Here is a 15,377-nt window from a genome sequence, read left to right on the forward strand (position 1 = left end):
AATCCATTCCATTAAAAAAATATTCTTTTATATCAATGTTGCAATTTGCCTTCTCTAATACCTTAATCAGGCCATTGAACACTATGGGCATCAATACAATTTCACTGGCCCCAAACTTAAGCCCCCAACACTTTGAGGTCCTTGTACTTCTTGGCCTGCCCTAGTTCTATTCCTTTCAGTTTCTGTCCCAAAGCTTTATCACTTTAAGTATCACTTTCTCAGCAGCCTCAACTCTTGCTTCCTCCATAAAATGGAGGTCATCAAGCTAGAACACTCTTAATTTCCTCTTCTCACCTACCACTTCAAAGAACAACTATATCTGCAACTATCCTCATCTCCTTGCTGCCTGCCTCAAAAGATGAAGTATCTCACTTAATTTCTTACTGTACTCAACATCTCTGGGTAATTCTTAATTTTCCCCCTTTGGATTTAATCTATACACTAATGACCCCTAGATCTCTCTCTCTCTCTCTCTCTCTCTCTCTCTCTCTCTCTCTCTCTCTGTCTCTCGGCCTTGACCTCTTGAATGAATTTCAAACTCATATCCAACTGTTTGCAGGATGTTTGAATATCCCTCAGGCACTTCAAAGTCAAGATGCCTCAAGCTAAACTCAATTCTTCTACTCCTTCCCTCTATTTGTAATCTCTCTTTCATAGCACAATTGGGAACTTATACCCAAGCAACCAAACCAGAAACCTGGGAATTATATCTTTCCTCTCCCTTACCTCTATAACCAGTCTCCAAATCTTGCTGACTTTGCCTTTTTTTTGCAAATCCATCATTTCCTCTCAACTTTTACTACCACAGCTCAAATTCATGTCTTACTTCATATCCACACTGCTTTGATAGCCTCCTAACTAGACCCCATGCTCCTCTCAAATTTATCTTCCTTTAGTGATTAATATAAAACTCCTATCAATTATTCAATGGTTCCATCACAGAGGATAAATTCTATGTTCTTTAGCCTGGCCTTTACTTCTCCCAACCCATCTCCTATCATTCTTTTTTTTTTTAAGATTTATTTATTATTTATTTAATTTATTTTTGGCTGTGTCAGGTCTTAGTTGCAGCATGCAGGATCTTTCATTGCAGCGCGCAGGCTCTTCGACATGGTGCTCAGGCGTCTCTCTAGTTGTGGCGTGCAGGCTTCGGGGCACGTGTGCTCTGTAGTTTGCGGCATATGAGGTTAGTAATTGTGGCATGCGGGCTTAGTTGCCCATGGCATGTGGGATCTTAGTTTCTTGACCAGGGATTGAACCTGCATCCCCTGCATTGTAAGGCGAATTCTTTACCACTGGACTACCAGGGAAGTCCCTCTCCTATCATTCTTACTTACACTTAAGATTTAAGTAACACCAAACTTTGTGTTACCACACCCAGTTTGTATTACCATACTTTCTTCCTGAAATTCCTTCTCCACCCCCCGTTCTCTACCGTTTAAAGTTGGAATGGCCTTTACTCTGCTACCCCACCCTCTTACTCACTTACCCACCAGCCTGAGCTAAATGGTATTTGTCCTAGCAGTTCTCAGTAAATTCTATCTTTGCACTTAACACCTTAGTATTGAAATTATCTGATTCCTTCTACCCAACTAGAATCTTAAGGGTAAGGGACATACCTGGGTGCTATGTTCCTGGTACAGGTAGGCGCTCAGAGTTCATTGACTAAACTGAACAGTTCAAAAAAGAAGACCCAAAGACAAAATGGATTTTTTCAAACAGCAAAAGTATCAATATAAAGCTTTTCATAAGACTGGCAATAAAAACAAAAGTTAATTGAGTTTCCCAAATTTAGGAACAAATGCAAATATCTCTTAACTTGTCCGCAAGAACTACCTGGTCCTGGTTGATTAACCTAGATCTTTCACTGACATCTATGCAGCTATTTAAGTTATATTTCAATTTGCAACATAGGAACTGGTATTCTTGAATTTGATCTTCTAAAATATGGTTTGGGTAAAAACCTCTTGTTTGAATATAAAAATAATTAAACTTGAAAAAATGATTTCACATTTTTTAACTCAGTCACCTTCCTGAGGAAGAAATACATAAAGACATTCTGATTTGTTGTGCTGACAAATGAGATCATTGGTGAAAAAAACTGTGCAGCTGATATCTTGATGCTGCAGTCTGTTTAAAATTTTAAGTTATTTCTTTAGAAATCTAAACTTGATGACCCACATTCTTTTTTATATTCCTTCTTTCATAAAGTCTTTATCTCTGAGGTATTTGTAATTACAGTTCAGAATAAATTTTCTTCTGGTTCCTACATAATCTTTTTGCTCCTGGTCTATTTATTTTGTCTCTTTCAGAGTTGAGGCTTTATTCAAGTTTGGTGAAGCAAAAATTGACTGGAAAGTCTGCCTGCAGGGGCAGGGATTATCAGCTAGCAGGTTTCAATGTGGATCAACAGATCAACTGGCTTTTCCCACTGGGGCCTCCTCATCTTCTCATCAGTCTTCTGAAGAAGAAGTGTTTAAATAAATGATTAGTTGCCAGTGCTCTGGGAGCCAAACCAGAGAAAATTCCTAGTCTCCCACATAATCTTCCAGTTCCACCCCCACCCCCAAACTCAGTATGACTTCTCATTTCTACTCTGTTGAGTCTCAATCCTCTGGTTCACCTTGTAAACGCCTGCTATTATGCTATGTATGACAAGAGATGTAGGATCTAATTGTTCCTTGTTTCAGACTTTGACCATTTCTCCAGTTCTCAGTCCCATTCTCCTCTTCTGACTTCAGAGGTTCCTGTACACTAATTCCTGAGACTAACTGGAGTTCTAAGACAGGAACAGACTTATTGTCGTCATCCTTTGCTGGCCTGGGTTTCAGCTTACTCTGCTTTGCCTGATCACTATACATCTTCCAAAATTTTATTAACTTATCTCACTTCCTTTCCTGTTCTTTTGTGTGTATGTTTATACTTCAAAAAAATATTTTTGACTCTGTTATTTTAGTGGGATTTCAAGACAGTGTTCAATTCACCATGTTTAATCAGATTCTATTAGAGACTTTTAAAGCCTAGCCCTAAATTTCAAACTATAACCCAATTAACTGCTGGCATCTCTACCCCCTTAAGATATACACAAAATTGACTTGGTCCTCTCTTTCTCTTGGAAAAATCTAATGTTCTAATGTTCTACACAAAATGTGTGTGAATACATGCAGGAGTTGCCATTTTATGATCACCTCTATCTTCAACTTCCACTTCTGAATTCTGGATCTCCATTCTGAATGGTATGGCTCTTTGTTTTTATCTAGCCTAGTATCAATCTAGAAGGGAAACTCAGCTCCTTCCCTCTATTTTCCACACATATACCATTAAAAACAAAATCAAAACCCACTGCTCACACCAAGTCCTCTGACTTTGCAGAAGAGTTTAGTGAAGATTGGAGGGGGAGATGGAAGAGAGTTTACATCATAGAAACATAAAGAACATATTAGTTGAATATTAAATATTCCCAGATCTTCACATTTTTAAGAACTTTTCAAGCACTTCACTGTTAACTGTTGGCTACATTTTCTTTCATCTTCTCTCTACTCAGTCCCCCAAATTCTTTATCTCCAATGTACAGAAAATTACCTTTCTCTTTTGTTTTCTTAAATCCTGCTAAACAAAATGGAATACTGAGCTATCCAGGCTACAACCATTTCCATTTCCCAATCTGATGTCCTAAACAGCTTCCAGAATGGTGTGACTCCATCTGTCTCTTCCTTCCCTCTGCTCCCACATTTTACCTCCTTTATCCAGAATGATCTTTCAATACAAATCTGACTAGTGCCCTAAGGGCCAAACTAGCCCTTCATAACAACAGATCCAACGTTGGCACTTGTGGCACTCGCCTCTTTATACGCCCACTATATTGATTTGGGCCTTCTACCTGGAAAACTTTACCCCTCCTCTTTTTCTGGCTTAAAGCTACTCAGTCCTCAGGTTTCAGTTTAAATATCTCTTCTTCCAAGAAAATTGTTCCTGAATCTTGCTGTACTTTAATTAGATACTACTGCCAGTGGTTCGATAAACACTGGACTTCCCAAATCGTAGCATTTTTCTCTATATTGTCTATTCAGTATCTTCCCCTATAGGATCTACTGTGAGGGCAGAGACCGTGCTCAGCTCGCTCAAAAGTGTAACGTTATTATCTTGTACGCAGGTTTTGTTTTGAATGAATGAATGAATCCAAATAAAATCGTATTATTAGTGGGTGACACTGTTACTCCAGCAGGTTCATTCTTTTTCTTCCTCATTATCTTTTGCCTCAGCTTTCTCTGCATCTATTCCTTCTATTTTCCCTGTCTCTTCATCCTGTTAGCAGTCTGATTCCCATCTCCACATTCAGTGCCCCAGCCAAAATTCTCTTCTTACTAGAGAGCATTGCTCCCCGCCTCCCCACCCCAAACCCCTGAGATGCACTTGATCCTACCTTTCACGCCAAATGAGGTAACGTTATAAATAAATAAATAAACTCAAATTCATTCCCATTATCTTTTTCCTCAAAAGAAGGTATAAAGAGAAACCAATGAACACTTTCAAGATTGCGTCAAAGAAGGTGTAAAGAGAAACCAATGAACACTTTCAAGATTGCGTCAAGCCACAGAGCCCACTCAGCCCACGCCAACTCCTCCAGTTTCCTCAGATCTAACCAACACTTCCTTCTCCCTTCACCGGAAACGGAAAGAGGAAAAGCAAAGCCCAGAACCCAGTGCTTAGGGATTCGTTTTCTTCGGGTTTCTTGTGGGCGAGGCCATCAGACCGGCGCCGACTGGCGGGCAGAGCCATCGCTCTCAGCCAACGCCACTTTCTATTGGCTCCCTGCGGCTCCGCCTCCTGAGCAGGGCGGGAGATTCGGTGTGAAGGAGGGAGGCTGCCCATCCCCCGCCCCACTCGCCGGCCTCCGGAGCGGACCTGCTCGACCCCGCGACCCCGCGACCCTGCTTCTGCACTGCCTAAAAGAATTGGCCTTTCCCGCTGGGGCCGAAGCCGCTTTTCCAGCGGCGACGATTCAGCGGGGTAGCGTCCGGCAGGCACGAGGCGACCGCAGCCGCGCCACCCGGAGACCTGGCGGTGTGTGGTTGGGCGGCGGGGCAGCTTGCCTCCCTCTCCTGCTTAGCTCGGGGCTTGTGAGGTGAGTCCAGGTGCACCCAGTCCCCGACCTTCACCTCGGCACTCCGGGCAGCGTCGCTGCGCCTCCCTCTCTGCCCTCCCCAGGCTGCCTCCGGCCCCGCTACCCTGAGGACCCTCGGCTGGCCGAGAACGGCCAGCTGGTCAGTTGCGCGAGGCCCAGACCGAAGTCAGTAAATATTTGTTGGGGTGAGAGGCTCCCTCTTTAAAGACCGTTCCTCTGTCCAGTAGTGATGGGCCTTCTGTGCAAGGGGTGTCTGTTACCAACGTATCTGTTTTCCGGCGTGATGAGCCTTCCGCGTGCAGAGGGAGAACTGTAAAAATCCATACCGAAAGTAGTAAGGTGTCCTGGGAGAGGAACACGTACAATGAGGGCTGAGGAGGAAGAGATCTTGTCCCAGAACTACCACTGGAGCGAGAACCCTTTGATGTCATCCCAGCCTGGAAGCACCAAATGAATCCTAACTGAATACAGTCACCCTGGGACAGTGCTTGGTTGTAAAATGTTGGTAAACCAGGCTCCTTTGGTAGAGCTTTTTAAGTTAAAACAAGCTGATGCAGTACTTTTCGCTTTACAGCTGAAATCCTAATAGGACCACTACACCTTCCCCTAGTTCAATTGCAATCTGAAGAAAAATAGCATGGCCCTACACCTTTGTGTGATGGCACTGCACATTAAATGGGCATCATTCATTCAACATTTATTGAGCACTTTTTTCTGTTGGATGTGCTGACGAAAATTGATCAGTAGTCGATCTAAGAAAGAAGTGGAAAATTTTATTTGAGCCAAACAGGGTTATAACTCTGAGAACAGCCTCTCAGAAAGCTCTAAGAACTGTTCCGTTTGTTAGAAGTCAAAGCACTGTTAGATGTTTTTGAGACTGTGGGCTGTACATTAAATGGCATATTATTGACAGTTTACACAATCCAAATCTACACATACAAAGCAAAGAGTGGGTCATGGGTCATGCTGGCCCCTTACAAGATAAGAAGGAAGTTATCTCCTAAAGAGGTCTGGTTAATGCAGATGCGCAATACACACTAAAGTGGAGGGAGGAGGCCCAAGTAGGCAAAGAAAAATTTTATGTTTATGTTTAAATATGTTTAAATCGTCTTGCCATAAAATATGAATTTTATTTCGTCAGACATTAGTTGGGATATGGAGTTGTATAAGAGATCTGCATGGTTAAGTTGAAATTTAAAGTAAAAATACCCGTAGTAAGGAACCTAGTTAGCATTTTCATAGGCCAAGCACATGGTCTCATTTAATCGTCACAACTTTGTCCAGAGTCACACAGTTGTAAGTGTGGAGTTAAGATCGGAACCCAGGTTTATCTGATATTAAAATTGGTGCATAGCCACTAAACTATACCACCTTCTTTTTTTAAAGGATTATGTTTTTTTTTTTAATTGTAGCAGATCTTTTATTTGCTCTCAAAGGAGAGTGTATTGTGGTAACTGCTCATTTGGTGCTGCTGTATTACCTTGTTAACTCCTTGAAAAGAGTCTACTTAAAAGTAAGCACCAAGACAGTGCCTTGAAGAGTAAGTGGTCACTAAATATTTTCATTTTATTATGCGGTTGTACTGGGGTTTTTTTGTTTTTGTTTTCAGAAAATGTTGGAGAAGAAGGAAGGAAAGGTTTCTTTCAAGGTTTTTGTAGAAATTTCAATTTTTTGATTCTGTACTGTATAATAAGATGCCCTTAATACCTAGGAAAGAAAATTACGTATAAATGCATTTGGCTACAAACAAGGCTAAGTTAGGCTGCCTCTGTCCAGACCATTCTTACATAAAATACCATACGGAAATTGCCTAGGACAATATTAAGTTGTCTAGAATATTTGTTTTTAAATTTTCCTTGAAAATCTTTTTTTTCCCCCTGAAGGGACTACTAAACTTTTGCTAATAAGAGGTAATGTAACTGACCTTTACTCCTTTTGATTGCCAGGAAGCTAAGAGCCCAAATTCTTTGTATGATTTTATTTTCTGCCTTTATATTTTCCCTGACCCAGATTCCCTATTAGTGTGTATAGTTTATCATTTGTTGTATTGCACTGCTTATTGTTATTGCTTCAAATCCTTTGTAGAACACAGCCCTATGTAGTTTTAAATAATGTAGCCTATGCTGCTCTTAAAAGTATGCTTGATAGAACTAGTGATGTTTAACCTAATGAACTAGAAACTTAGAGGAACTGTAGAAGTTCTTGGATATTTGAACCGCTGTGTGGGAGAATGACTAAACATATTATGAATAGTTTCCAGAGGTCAAGACAAGCATTTAGGATAACAGGTTTGTATTTAATGGCAGGAGAAGTTGTGTCATTTAATAAAATGATCAGGGTCTTTGGAATTAGTTAAACTTGGGTTTCAGCCCTAACACACTTTCTAATTGTGTGAATTTGAAGGAGTAATTTAATCTTTAACCTCAGTTTACTCATCTGTAAATTAGGGGAATTAAATATATTTTAACCATCTCAGAGAATCTGAGGATTTATTGATCTGGTATACATAAAAGTGCCTAACACAGTGCCTGACAAACAGCCCCTTAAAAAACTTTATTTTATACAGATAGAAAGAAGTTGTGTTTCTTAATTTTGTATAAATGTCACATAGATGCATTAAACTTCTTCTCTAATACACCCAGTTCCCCATAGTAAGAAGCAGTATCATGACTAGGAGGTTGGTCCAAATGGATATGTTCTACTGGCAGTGGCCATATAAATTATAGATGAAGTATAATCTTTGTACACAAAGTATAAACCTAATGGAATTGTTGTGAGGATTAAATGAGAATACATATAGAATATTGAGAAGAGTGTCTAGCACATAGTAAGTGCTCACATTTTGGCCTCCCTCCACCTACTTGCCCCCACAAGTTAGATCTTGTCAGTCTCTGAGGCTCCCTGGCCAAAATGGTAATGGTCATTTTGCCCTTTACTGTGCCATCATAACAACTTTGGCTTTCTAAGATCTGCCTTTATCTACTCATCTTGGTTGTTAAAACTCATGAACTTCTTTGGTTGCTGTCGTTTTCCTGTTAGCTGGCCTGACTGAGTTCTTTTTCCAGTTACAGGTGACTCTACTTGAATTTCCCAGCTGCAGAATATGTAGTACCTTTAAAGGTAAATGAAAACTGAGACAAATCATTTAAGTGTGCTAGTTACAAAAGAAAACTTGGCAACATTTAGTGAGTTATCTGCATGCAGATAACTGACTCATGGGGGACTCAATCAGTAGATCCTCTTGTCAGGGGAAAAGGCATAAATAGGATTTATGAGAGAGAGAAGAGAGAAAAAAATTCATTTTTTGAGTAAACTGATTAGCTGACAACTAGTTGGAATCGTTTATTTGTTTCAGGCATTAGCATTATAAGTTCTGAAACTAAATTTTGTCAGCGTAGCCAGAGTTGATCAAACTTTTGCTTGCCAAATCCGAAATTTGTTCAGTGAAGAACTGATTCTAAAGTACTGGAAAGATTCATGCTTACTCTTTAGTTACCAAGATACCTAGAAAGCCATATTCATGATTGTCAAGTTGTTTGGTGAGCATGCAATTTAATAGTAAAGGGAGATGCTTGAAAATTATTTGATCCAGTCTTGGTACACCAGTGAAGCACACAGACTTCCCCCAGTGGACTATATCTTTCTAGCGAACAGATATGAAAATCCACCAAACCATTATTCTTTGTTTGGCTGCCCCTTTTCTAAACTCTCATGTATTAACCTCCCCCTTTCTAATAATGTTGTTATTCTGTATATTGGTTAGAGCTTTCTTTACAGGCAGAATTGTTTTCTTGTCATTATATTTTAGTTGCCTTGATTGGATTTGTCTTTTTCCTAATCTCAGGCACTTCTTCCTCTCTTCCATTTTTCAGATAAAGAATTGAGTTACTTATTATCAAAAACACAATATTGATACAATAATGACAATGTATTTTTCATACTTAAAGACTTTTAAAACTTTTATGCAAATACATGTATTCATTATGTGAATGTTTATTTGGCTGTTGATAAGAATTTTTCATCACTTTTGAGTGCTTCATTGCTTTTGTTTAGGTTGGCAATGATGAGCAAGCTGGAATCAAAGGAAGACAAGATGCTGGAGGTTCAGTTTGTGGGAGATGATGATGTTCTTAATCACATTCTTGATAGAGAAGGAGGTACTGAATGATTATACAGTTGAAGGGATGCTTATATAATGGTTATGTATTATTTCACTTTTAAAAATAATTTAATCTTCTATTTTGAAAATACAGCACAGAATATTTGATCTAGTAAGACTGCAAATCTTAATTTTTAGTTTATTCCATTCAAAATGTACTGAAAATTAAAAATAATAAAGCCTCATCTAATGTGAAATGCTCAGTAGTGGCGGTAAGTGATAACCACCCATTGTAATTAAAATGTATAGTTATTTTGACCCCCCAAAATATATAATTTAAAGGTTTTGTTTTTTTAACTTATAAACTGTGGAAGAGAGATCTGTACTTGAATCAAAGAGAAAACACTGAATTTTTTTCCAGCTTTTAAGTAATGACAATATAATAGTATAGTTTATTTATTTAAATGTAGTGTTTAGAAAGAATTTATACCTGTCATGTTCTGATTCTTTGGATGTTCTTATAGGAGCTAAAATAAAAAAGGAGAGAGCCCAGCTTTTGGTCAACACAAAAAAAATAATAAAGAAGCCAGAATATGATTTGGAGGAAGATGACCAGGAAGTTTTAAAAGATCAGAACTATGTGGAAGTTTTAGGACGCCATGTTCAAGGTATTTGTGGGGTGAGGGGGGTGGTGGTTGTTGGAGTTGGGAGTGTACGCTCATATTTCTGTGAGTGGCTGAAATTGCTTTGCAGGATACATAAAAGTAGTCTGGTAGGTTAGGCAACATTGTGCTACAATTTTTTTTTTTCTTTTTAATTTATTTTGGCTGCGCGAGGTCTTAGTTGTGGCATGCAGAATCTTCGTTGTGGCATGTGGGCTCTTAGTTGCAGCATGCAGACTTCTTAGTTGTAGCATGTGGACTCTTAGTTTTGGCCTGTGGGATCTAGTTCCCTGACTAGGGATCGAACCCAGGCCCCCTGCACTGGGAGCACACAGTCTTACCCAGTGGACCACCAGGGAAGTCCCTTTCCCAATTTTTTAAATTGTAAGATACCCATAACATAAAATTTACCATCTTTACCATTTTTAAGTGTACAGTCCAGTTATATTAAATACATTCATAATGTTGTGCTACCATCACCATCATCCACCTCCAAAACTTTTTATGTGGTGTGCTATATTATTTTATTTCTCATCAGAAGAGCATTACTTCAGGGCTTCCCTGGTGGCGCAGTAGTTAAGAATCCGCCTGCCAGTGCAGGGGACACAGGTTCGAGCCCTGGTCCGGGAAGATCCCACATGCCGTGGAGCAACTAAGTCCATGCGCCACAACTACTGAGCCTGCTCTCTAGAGCCCATGAGCCACAACTGCTGAGCCCGTGCACCACAACTACTGAAGCCCGTGCACCTAGAGCCCGGGCTCCACAACAAGAGAAGCCACCGCAATGAGAAGCCCGCGCACCGCAACCAAGACTAGCCCCCACTCACTGCAACTAGAGAAAGCCCGTGCCCAGCAGTGAAGATCCAACACAGCCAAAAATAAATAAATAAAATAAATAAATTTTAGAAAAAGAAAAAAGAAGAGCATCGCTTCAGACTTTTTCTCTACAGTTGGAAAGGTTGGAAGCACTGAGTTTCTACTGTACGTTTTTTAATCTATACATAGTCCATTTTTTTTTCTTTCGTTTTTTTTAAAAACCAGTCTGGTGCTTAAATATTTTTAGAAAGATAGTCTACAGACCAAGCACTCTAAAGTTGTTTTTTTAAGATATCTCTACTTTTAACTAATTTGAAATAATTTCATAAAGCAAGTCACTTTATTATTAACTTGATCTTCTTTACAGAAATAGTTAGAAGGAAGATTCCAAGAAGTAATGTGTTCCAACCTAGGCATGCTGGTGTTATGTTTTTTTACACCTAAGCCAGATTCCTGCCACACTGTGCTTAAAAAATCTTACTCTTGGATTATAATTTACTTAACTTAGGGCTCAAAGAGCACAGGTTTATATTAGGGTGCAAGGAGCATAGACCTACTTAAGTTGACTTAAAAAAATAAAGATCAAGGAAAAAATTCAGTATTGTTGGGCACCAGGGGCATTGGAGCTGGGAGTGTGTTAAGAAATGAGGGACTTTGCTTTCACATATCTCCTGGTCTCCCTCATGTCATCTCTGTGCATCAATTCTCTTCTATGCCACCTGTCTCCCTCATGTACATGTCTTTTACTCTCTCATATTTGACTTATAAATGGCCACTATGACTACTCCCAACCTTTTTGTCACCTCTTGAGTGATACTGTTTCTGGATTTGTTCCCAGTGTTAAATGATATGATATAAAAAACAACCATTGGGCTTCCCTGGTGGCGCAGTGGTTGAGAATCTGCCTGCTAATGCAGGGGACATGGGTTCGAGCCCTGGTCTGGGAAGATCCCACTTGCTGTGGAGCAACTAGGCCCGTGAGCCACAACTGCTGAGCCTGCGCTCTGCAACAAGAGAGACTGTGATAGTGGGAGGGCCGCGCACTGCAATGACGAGTGGCCCCCGCTTGCCACAACTAGAGAAAGCCCTCGCACAGAAACGAAGACCCAACACAGCAAAAATAAATTAATTAATTAATAAACTCCTACCCCCAACATCTTAAAAAAATAAATTAAAAACAAACAAAAAACAACCATTGTCCCTCAGTAGGCTTACTGGACAGGGCATATTCTTTTTATTTATTTATTTATTTATTTATTTATTATTTTTGGTTGTGTTGGGTCTTTGTTGCTGCACACAGGCTTTCTCTAGTTGTGGCGAGCGGGGGCTACTCTTTGTTGCCGTGCGCGGGCTTCTCATTGTGGTGGCTTCTATTGTTGCGGAGCATGGGCTGTAGGCGTGTGGGCTTCAATAGTTGTGGCACGTGGGCTCAGTAGTTGTGGCTTGCAGGCTCTAGAGCGCAGGCTCAGTAGTTGTGGCGCACGGGCTTAGTTGCTCTGCGGCCTGTGGGATCTTCCTGGACCAAGGCTCGAACCCATGTTCCTTGCATTGGCAGGCGGATTCTTAACCACGTGTGCTACCAGGGAAGCCCTTAGGGCATATTCTGAATAGAACTTTGGATTCTTGACTATTGTGTTAGACCTAAGAACAGATTGCAAACAACATGTTTTCTAAGTGTTTTCTTTAAAATAGTTTCTTATTGTAATGGTAATATGTATCTGTAGTAGAAATTCAGTGCTTTCTTGTAACGGCACCCACAGCAAATGATATTTGGAGGCACACTGAAATAAAGAGGAAAATTTGGGATTTCCCTGGTGGTCCAGTTGTTAGGACTTGGTGCTTTTACTGCTGTGGTCCAGGTTCAATCCCTGGTGCAGCCAAAGAAAACAAAGAAGAAAGAAAAGAGGAAAATGCTCCAGACCAGGGATAAATGCCTTGGGCTTCTGACCCCTGTTCCCACCCCCTCTGCAGGCCCTGACTGCATCCTCAGAGGCCTGAGAGGATCAATACTCAGCACACCTGTAACCCATGTCTTTAATTTCTGCACACTGGTTGGGGAACTTTGCTTTAAAGCTGTATTTCTCAACCTTTTAAAAATTATTAACCCCTAAGGAACCTTTCTAGACTTTTTCTCCTTATCACCCCCCACCCATGAAATTTTAATACTACATGTATGCTGTATATCTCTTTATGTACTAAGATTCTTTGGAGGGCAACAGACCATTGCAATATCTAAGATGTTTTCCACACTCCCCCTCCTCCCACCAAGAGCCATTTCCGTTGCATCAGGAGCAGTATTATTCCTGTTGAGAATGCATGATTTAAGAACATGGACCTGGGACTTACCTGGCGGCGCAGTGGTTAAGAATCCACCTGCCATTTAGCTATCAGGAACAATGTTGCTATGAATATACATCTATCCTGGTATACACATGTACTAGTTTTTCTAGAATATATCCCAAGTAGTGGAATTTCAGGGTCATAAGATAGGGGTGTCTTCAACTTTACTGGATAAGGCCAAGCTGTTTTTGTGGTTGTTTAACCTGTGGTCCCTTAAAAGTTCATAGTGTCTGTCATACAGAGTGAAGTAAGTCAGAAAGACAAAAACAAATATCGTATATTAACGCATATATGTGGAATCTAGAAAAATGGTACAGATGAACCTATTTGCAGGGCAGGAATAGAGACGCAGATGTAGAGAACGGACATGTAGACACAGAGGGGAAGGGGAGGGTGGGATGAATTGGGAGATTAGGATTGACATACATACACTACCACGCATAAAATAGATAGCTAGTGGGAGCCTGCTGTATAGCACAGGGACTCAGCTCAGTGCTCTGTGATGACCTAGATGGGTGGGATTGGGGGTGGGGTGGGGGTGGGAGGGAGGTCCAAGAGGGAGGGGATATATGTATACATAGAGCTGATCCACTTCGTTGTACAGCAGAAACTAACACAACATTGTAAAGCAACTATACTCCCATCAAAAAAAAAAGTAAACTGAAAAAAAGAGACTCTGCCTGCTAATGCAGGGGACACGGGTTTGAGCCCAATCCAGGAAGATCCCACATGCTGTGGAGCAACTAAGGCCGTGCGCCACAACTACTGAGCCTGCACTCTAGAGCCGGCGAGCCACAACTACTGAGCCCGTGCACCACAACTACTGAAGCCTGCGTGCCTAGAGCCCGTGCTCTGCAACAAGAGAAGCCACAACAGTGAGAAGCCCACTCACTGCAAGGAGGAGTAGCCTCCACTCGCCGCAACTAGAGAAAGCCCATGCGCAGCAAAAAAGACCCAACACAGCCAAAGATAAATTAATTAATTAATTAATTTTTTAAAAAAGAACATGGACCTGTTGACAGTTTGGTGTGTATCTGTCTGTCTGCACATACATGCACACACATAAGTTTGTCTCGAGCGCAGGAAGTGGGGCTGTTCATTTGCCAATTGGCATGTACGACAGAGGAGCCCGTAACTTACAGTTAAGTCTTGCAAACATGACTTTTCCTATTTTGTTTTGTTTTTTCTTATTTGCCACAATGTGTATAGGGGTGGAGAGTGGTGTTTCAGATAAGGTGTAGGAAGGAGAGTTTTCTTAGTTTTCTTTTAATGTTTTCTTTAGGGAAGAAAAGGTGACATCTATTACCATCTTGCTTAACTTTATTTGAGATACTGAACAGTAAGCTTCTGCCTAATCCTTAATTTCAAACAGAAGACAGTAAGGATTTTTTTTTTTTTTTTTTTGGCCACACATCTTACTTAGTTCTCCAACCAGGGATCGAACCTGTGTCCCCTGCAGTGGAAGCACTGAGTCTTAACCACTGGGACACCAGGGAAGTCTTGTTAAGCATTACTTTTAAAACACAGACATTTCACAAAGAATCTTAAGGGATATTTAAAAGGAAAAATCTTTTCAACAAGGACCTTTAAATACTTTATTAATCAATCCCTTTACTTACTATTGAAGTATAAGCTGCTTCTTATAAGCAACACATATCTTGACATACCTGGCATAACTCTTATATGCTATTAATCCATCCACTCTGGTGAAAAATCATTGCATGGAGGTGCTAGGTGATCTCAGACATTAAACAGAATGTTTTCTGAAAGATCTCCCCCAAACAATCAGACAGGTGTCCTCAAGAGCAATTTGTCTTATTGATGCTTCTCTTAAACAATTGATTTGTTTTTCAATTTTATGAACAGAATAATTCTTTAATTGATTATAAGTTGGCTGTTAGAAAATTCTGAGACAAATATGTGGTCCATCCGTAGTATTTTTTAAATTTTATTTATTTATTTATTTTTGGCTGCCTTGGGTCTTCGTTGCTGTGTGTGGGCTTTCTCTAGTTGCGGTGAGCAGGGGCTACTCTTCCTTGTGGTGTGCGGACTTGTCATTGCGGTGGCTTCTCTTTACGGAGCATGGACTCTAGGCATGTGGGCTTCAGTAGTTGTGGCTCGTGGGCTCTAGAGTGCAGGCTCAGTAGTTATGGCCCACAGGCTTAGATGCTCTGCGGTATGTGGGATCGTCCCAGACTAGTGCTCGAACCTGTGTCACCTGCATTGGCGGGAAGATTCTTAACCACTGTGCCACCAGGAAAGTCCCAATCCATAGTATTTTTAACTTAGCCTTATTCAGAGTTCCATTTTTGAACTTAAGGATGATGTCAGATTT

At 40.5% G+C, this 15,377-nt stretch overlaps 1 protein-coding gene across 5 annotated transcripts in view; it reads left to right on the forward strand.

Annotated features, from left to right (window-relative positions):
* The first annotated feature begins 4,847 nt into the window (after positions 1 to 4,847).
* ORC2 (origin recognition complex subunit 2) overlaps positions 4,848 to 15,377 on the forward strand; it is a 55,364-nt gene continuing 44,834 nt past the window's right edge. The window contains exons 1-4 of one of the 5 annotated variants that reach the window (XM_019939169.3): positions 4,987 to 5,125; positions 8,191 to 8,245; positions 9,179 to 9,282; positions 9,749 to 9,892. In XM_019939169.3, the coding sequence (XP_019794728.1) occupies positions 9,186 to 9,282; positions 9,749 to 9,892 (241 nt within the window). In that variant the 5' untranslated portion in view covers positions 4,987 to 5,125; positions 8,191 to 8,245; positions 9,179 to 9,185. Of the gene's footprint in view, positions 5,126 to 8,190; positions 8,246 to 9,178; positions 9,283 to 9,748; positions 9,893 to 15,377 lie in introns of all 5 variants that reach the window. The other 4 variants (XM_019939170.3, XM_033859907.2, XM_019939167.3 and 1 more) reach the window with 4 other exon arrangements.

This window comes from Tursiops truncatus, chromosome 7 (assembly GCF_011762595.2).
Source record: "Tursiops truncatus isolate mTurTru1 chromosome 7, mTurTru1.mat.Y, whole genome shotgun sequence".
NCBI classification, from domain to species: domain Eukaryota; kingdom Metazoa; phylum Chordata; class Mammalia; order Artiodactyla; family Delphinidae; genus Tursiops; species Tursiops truncatus.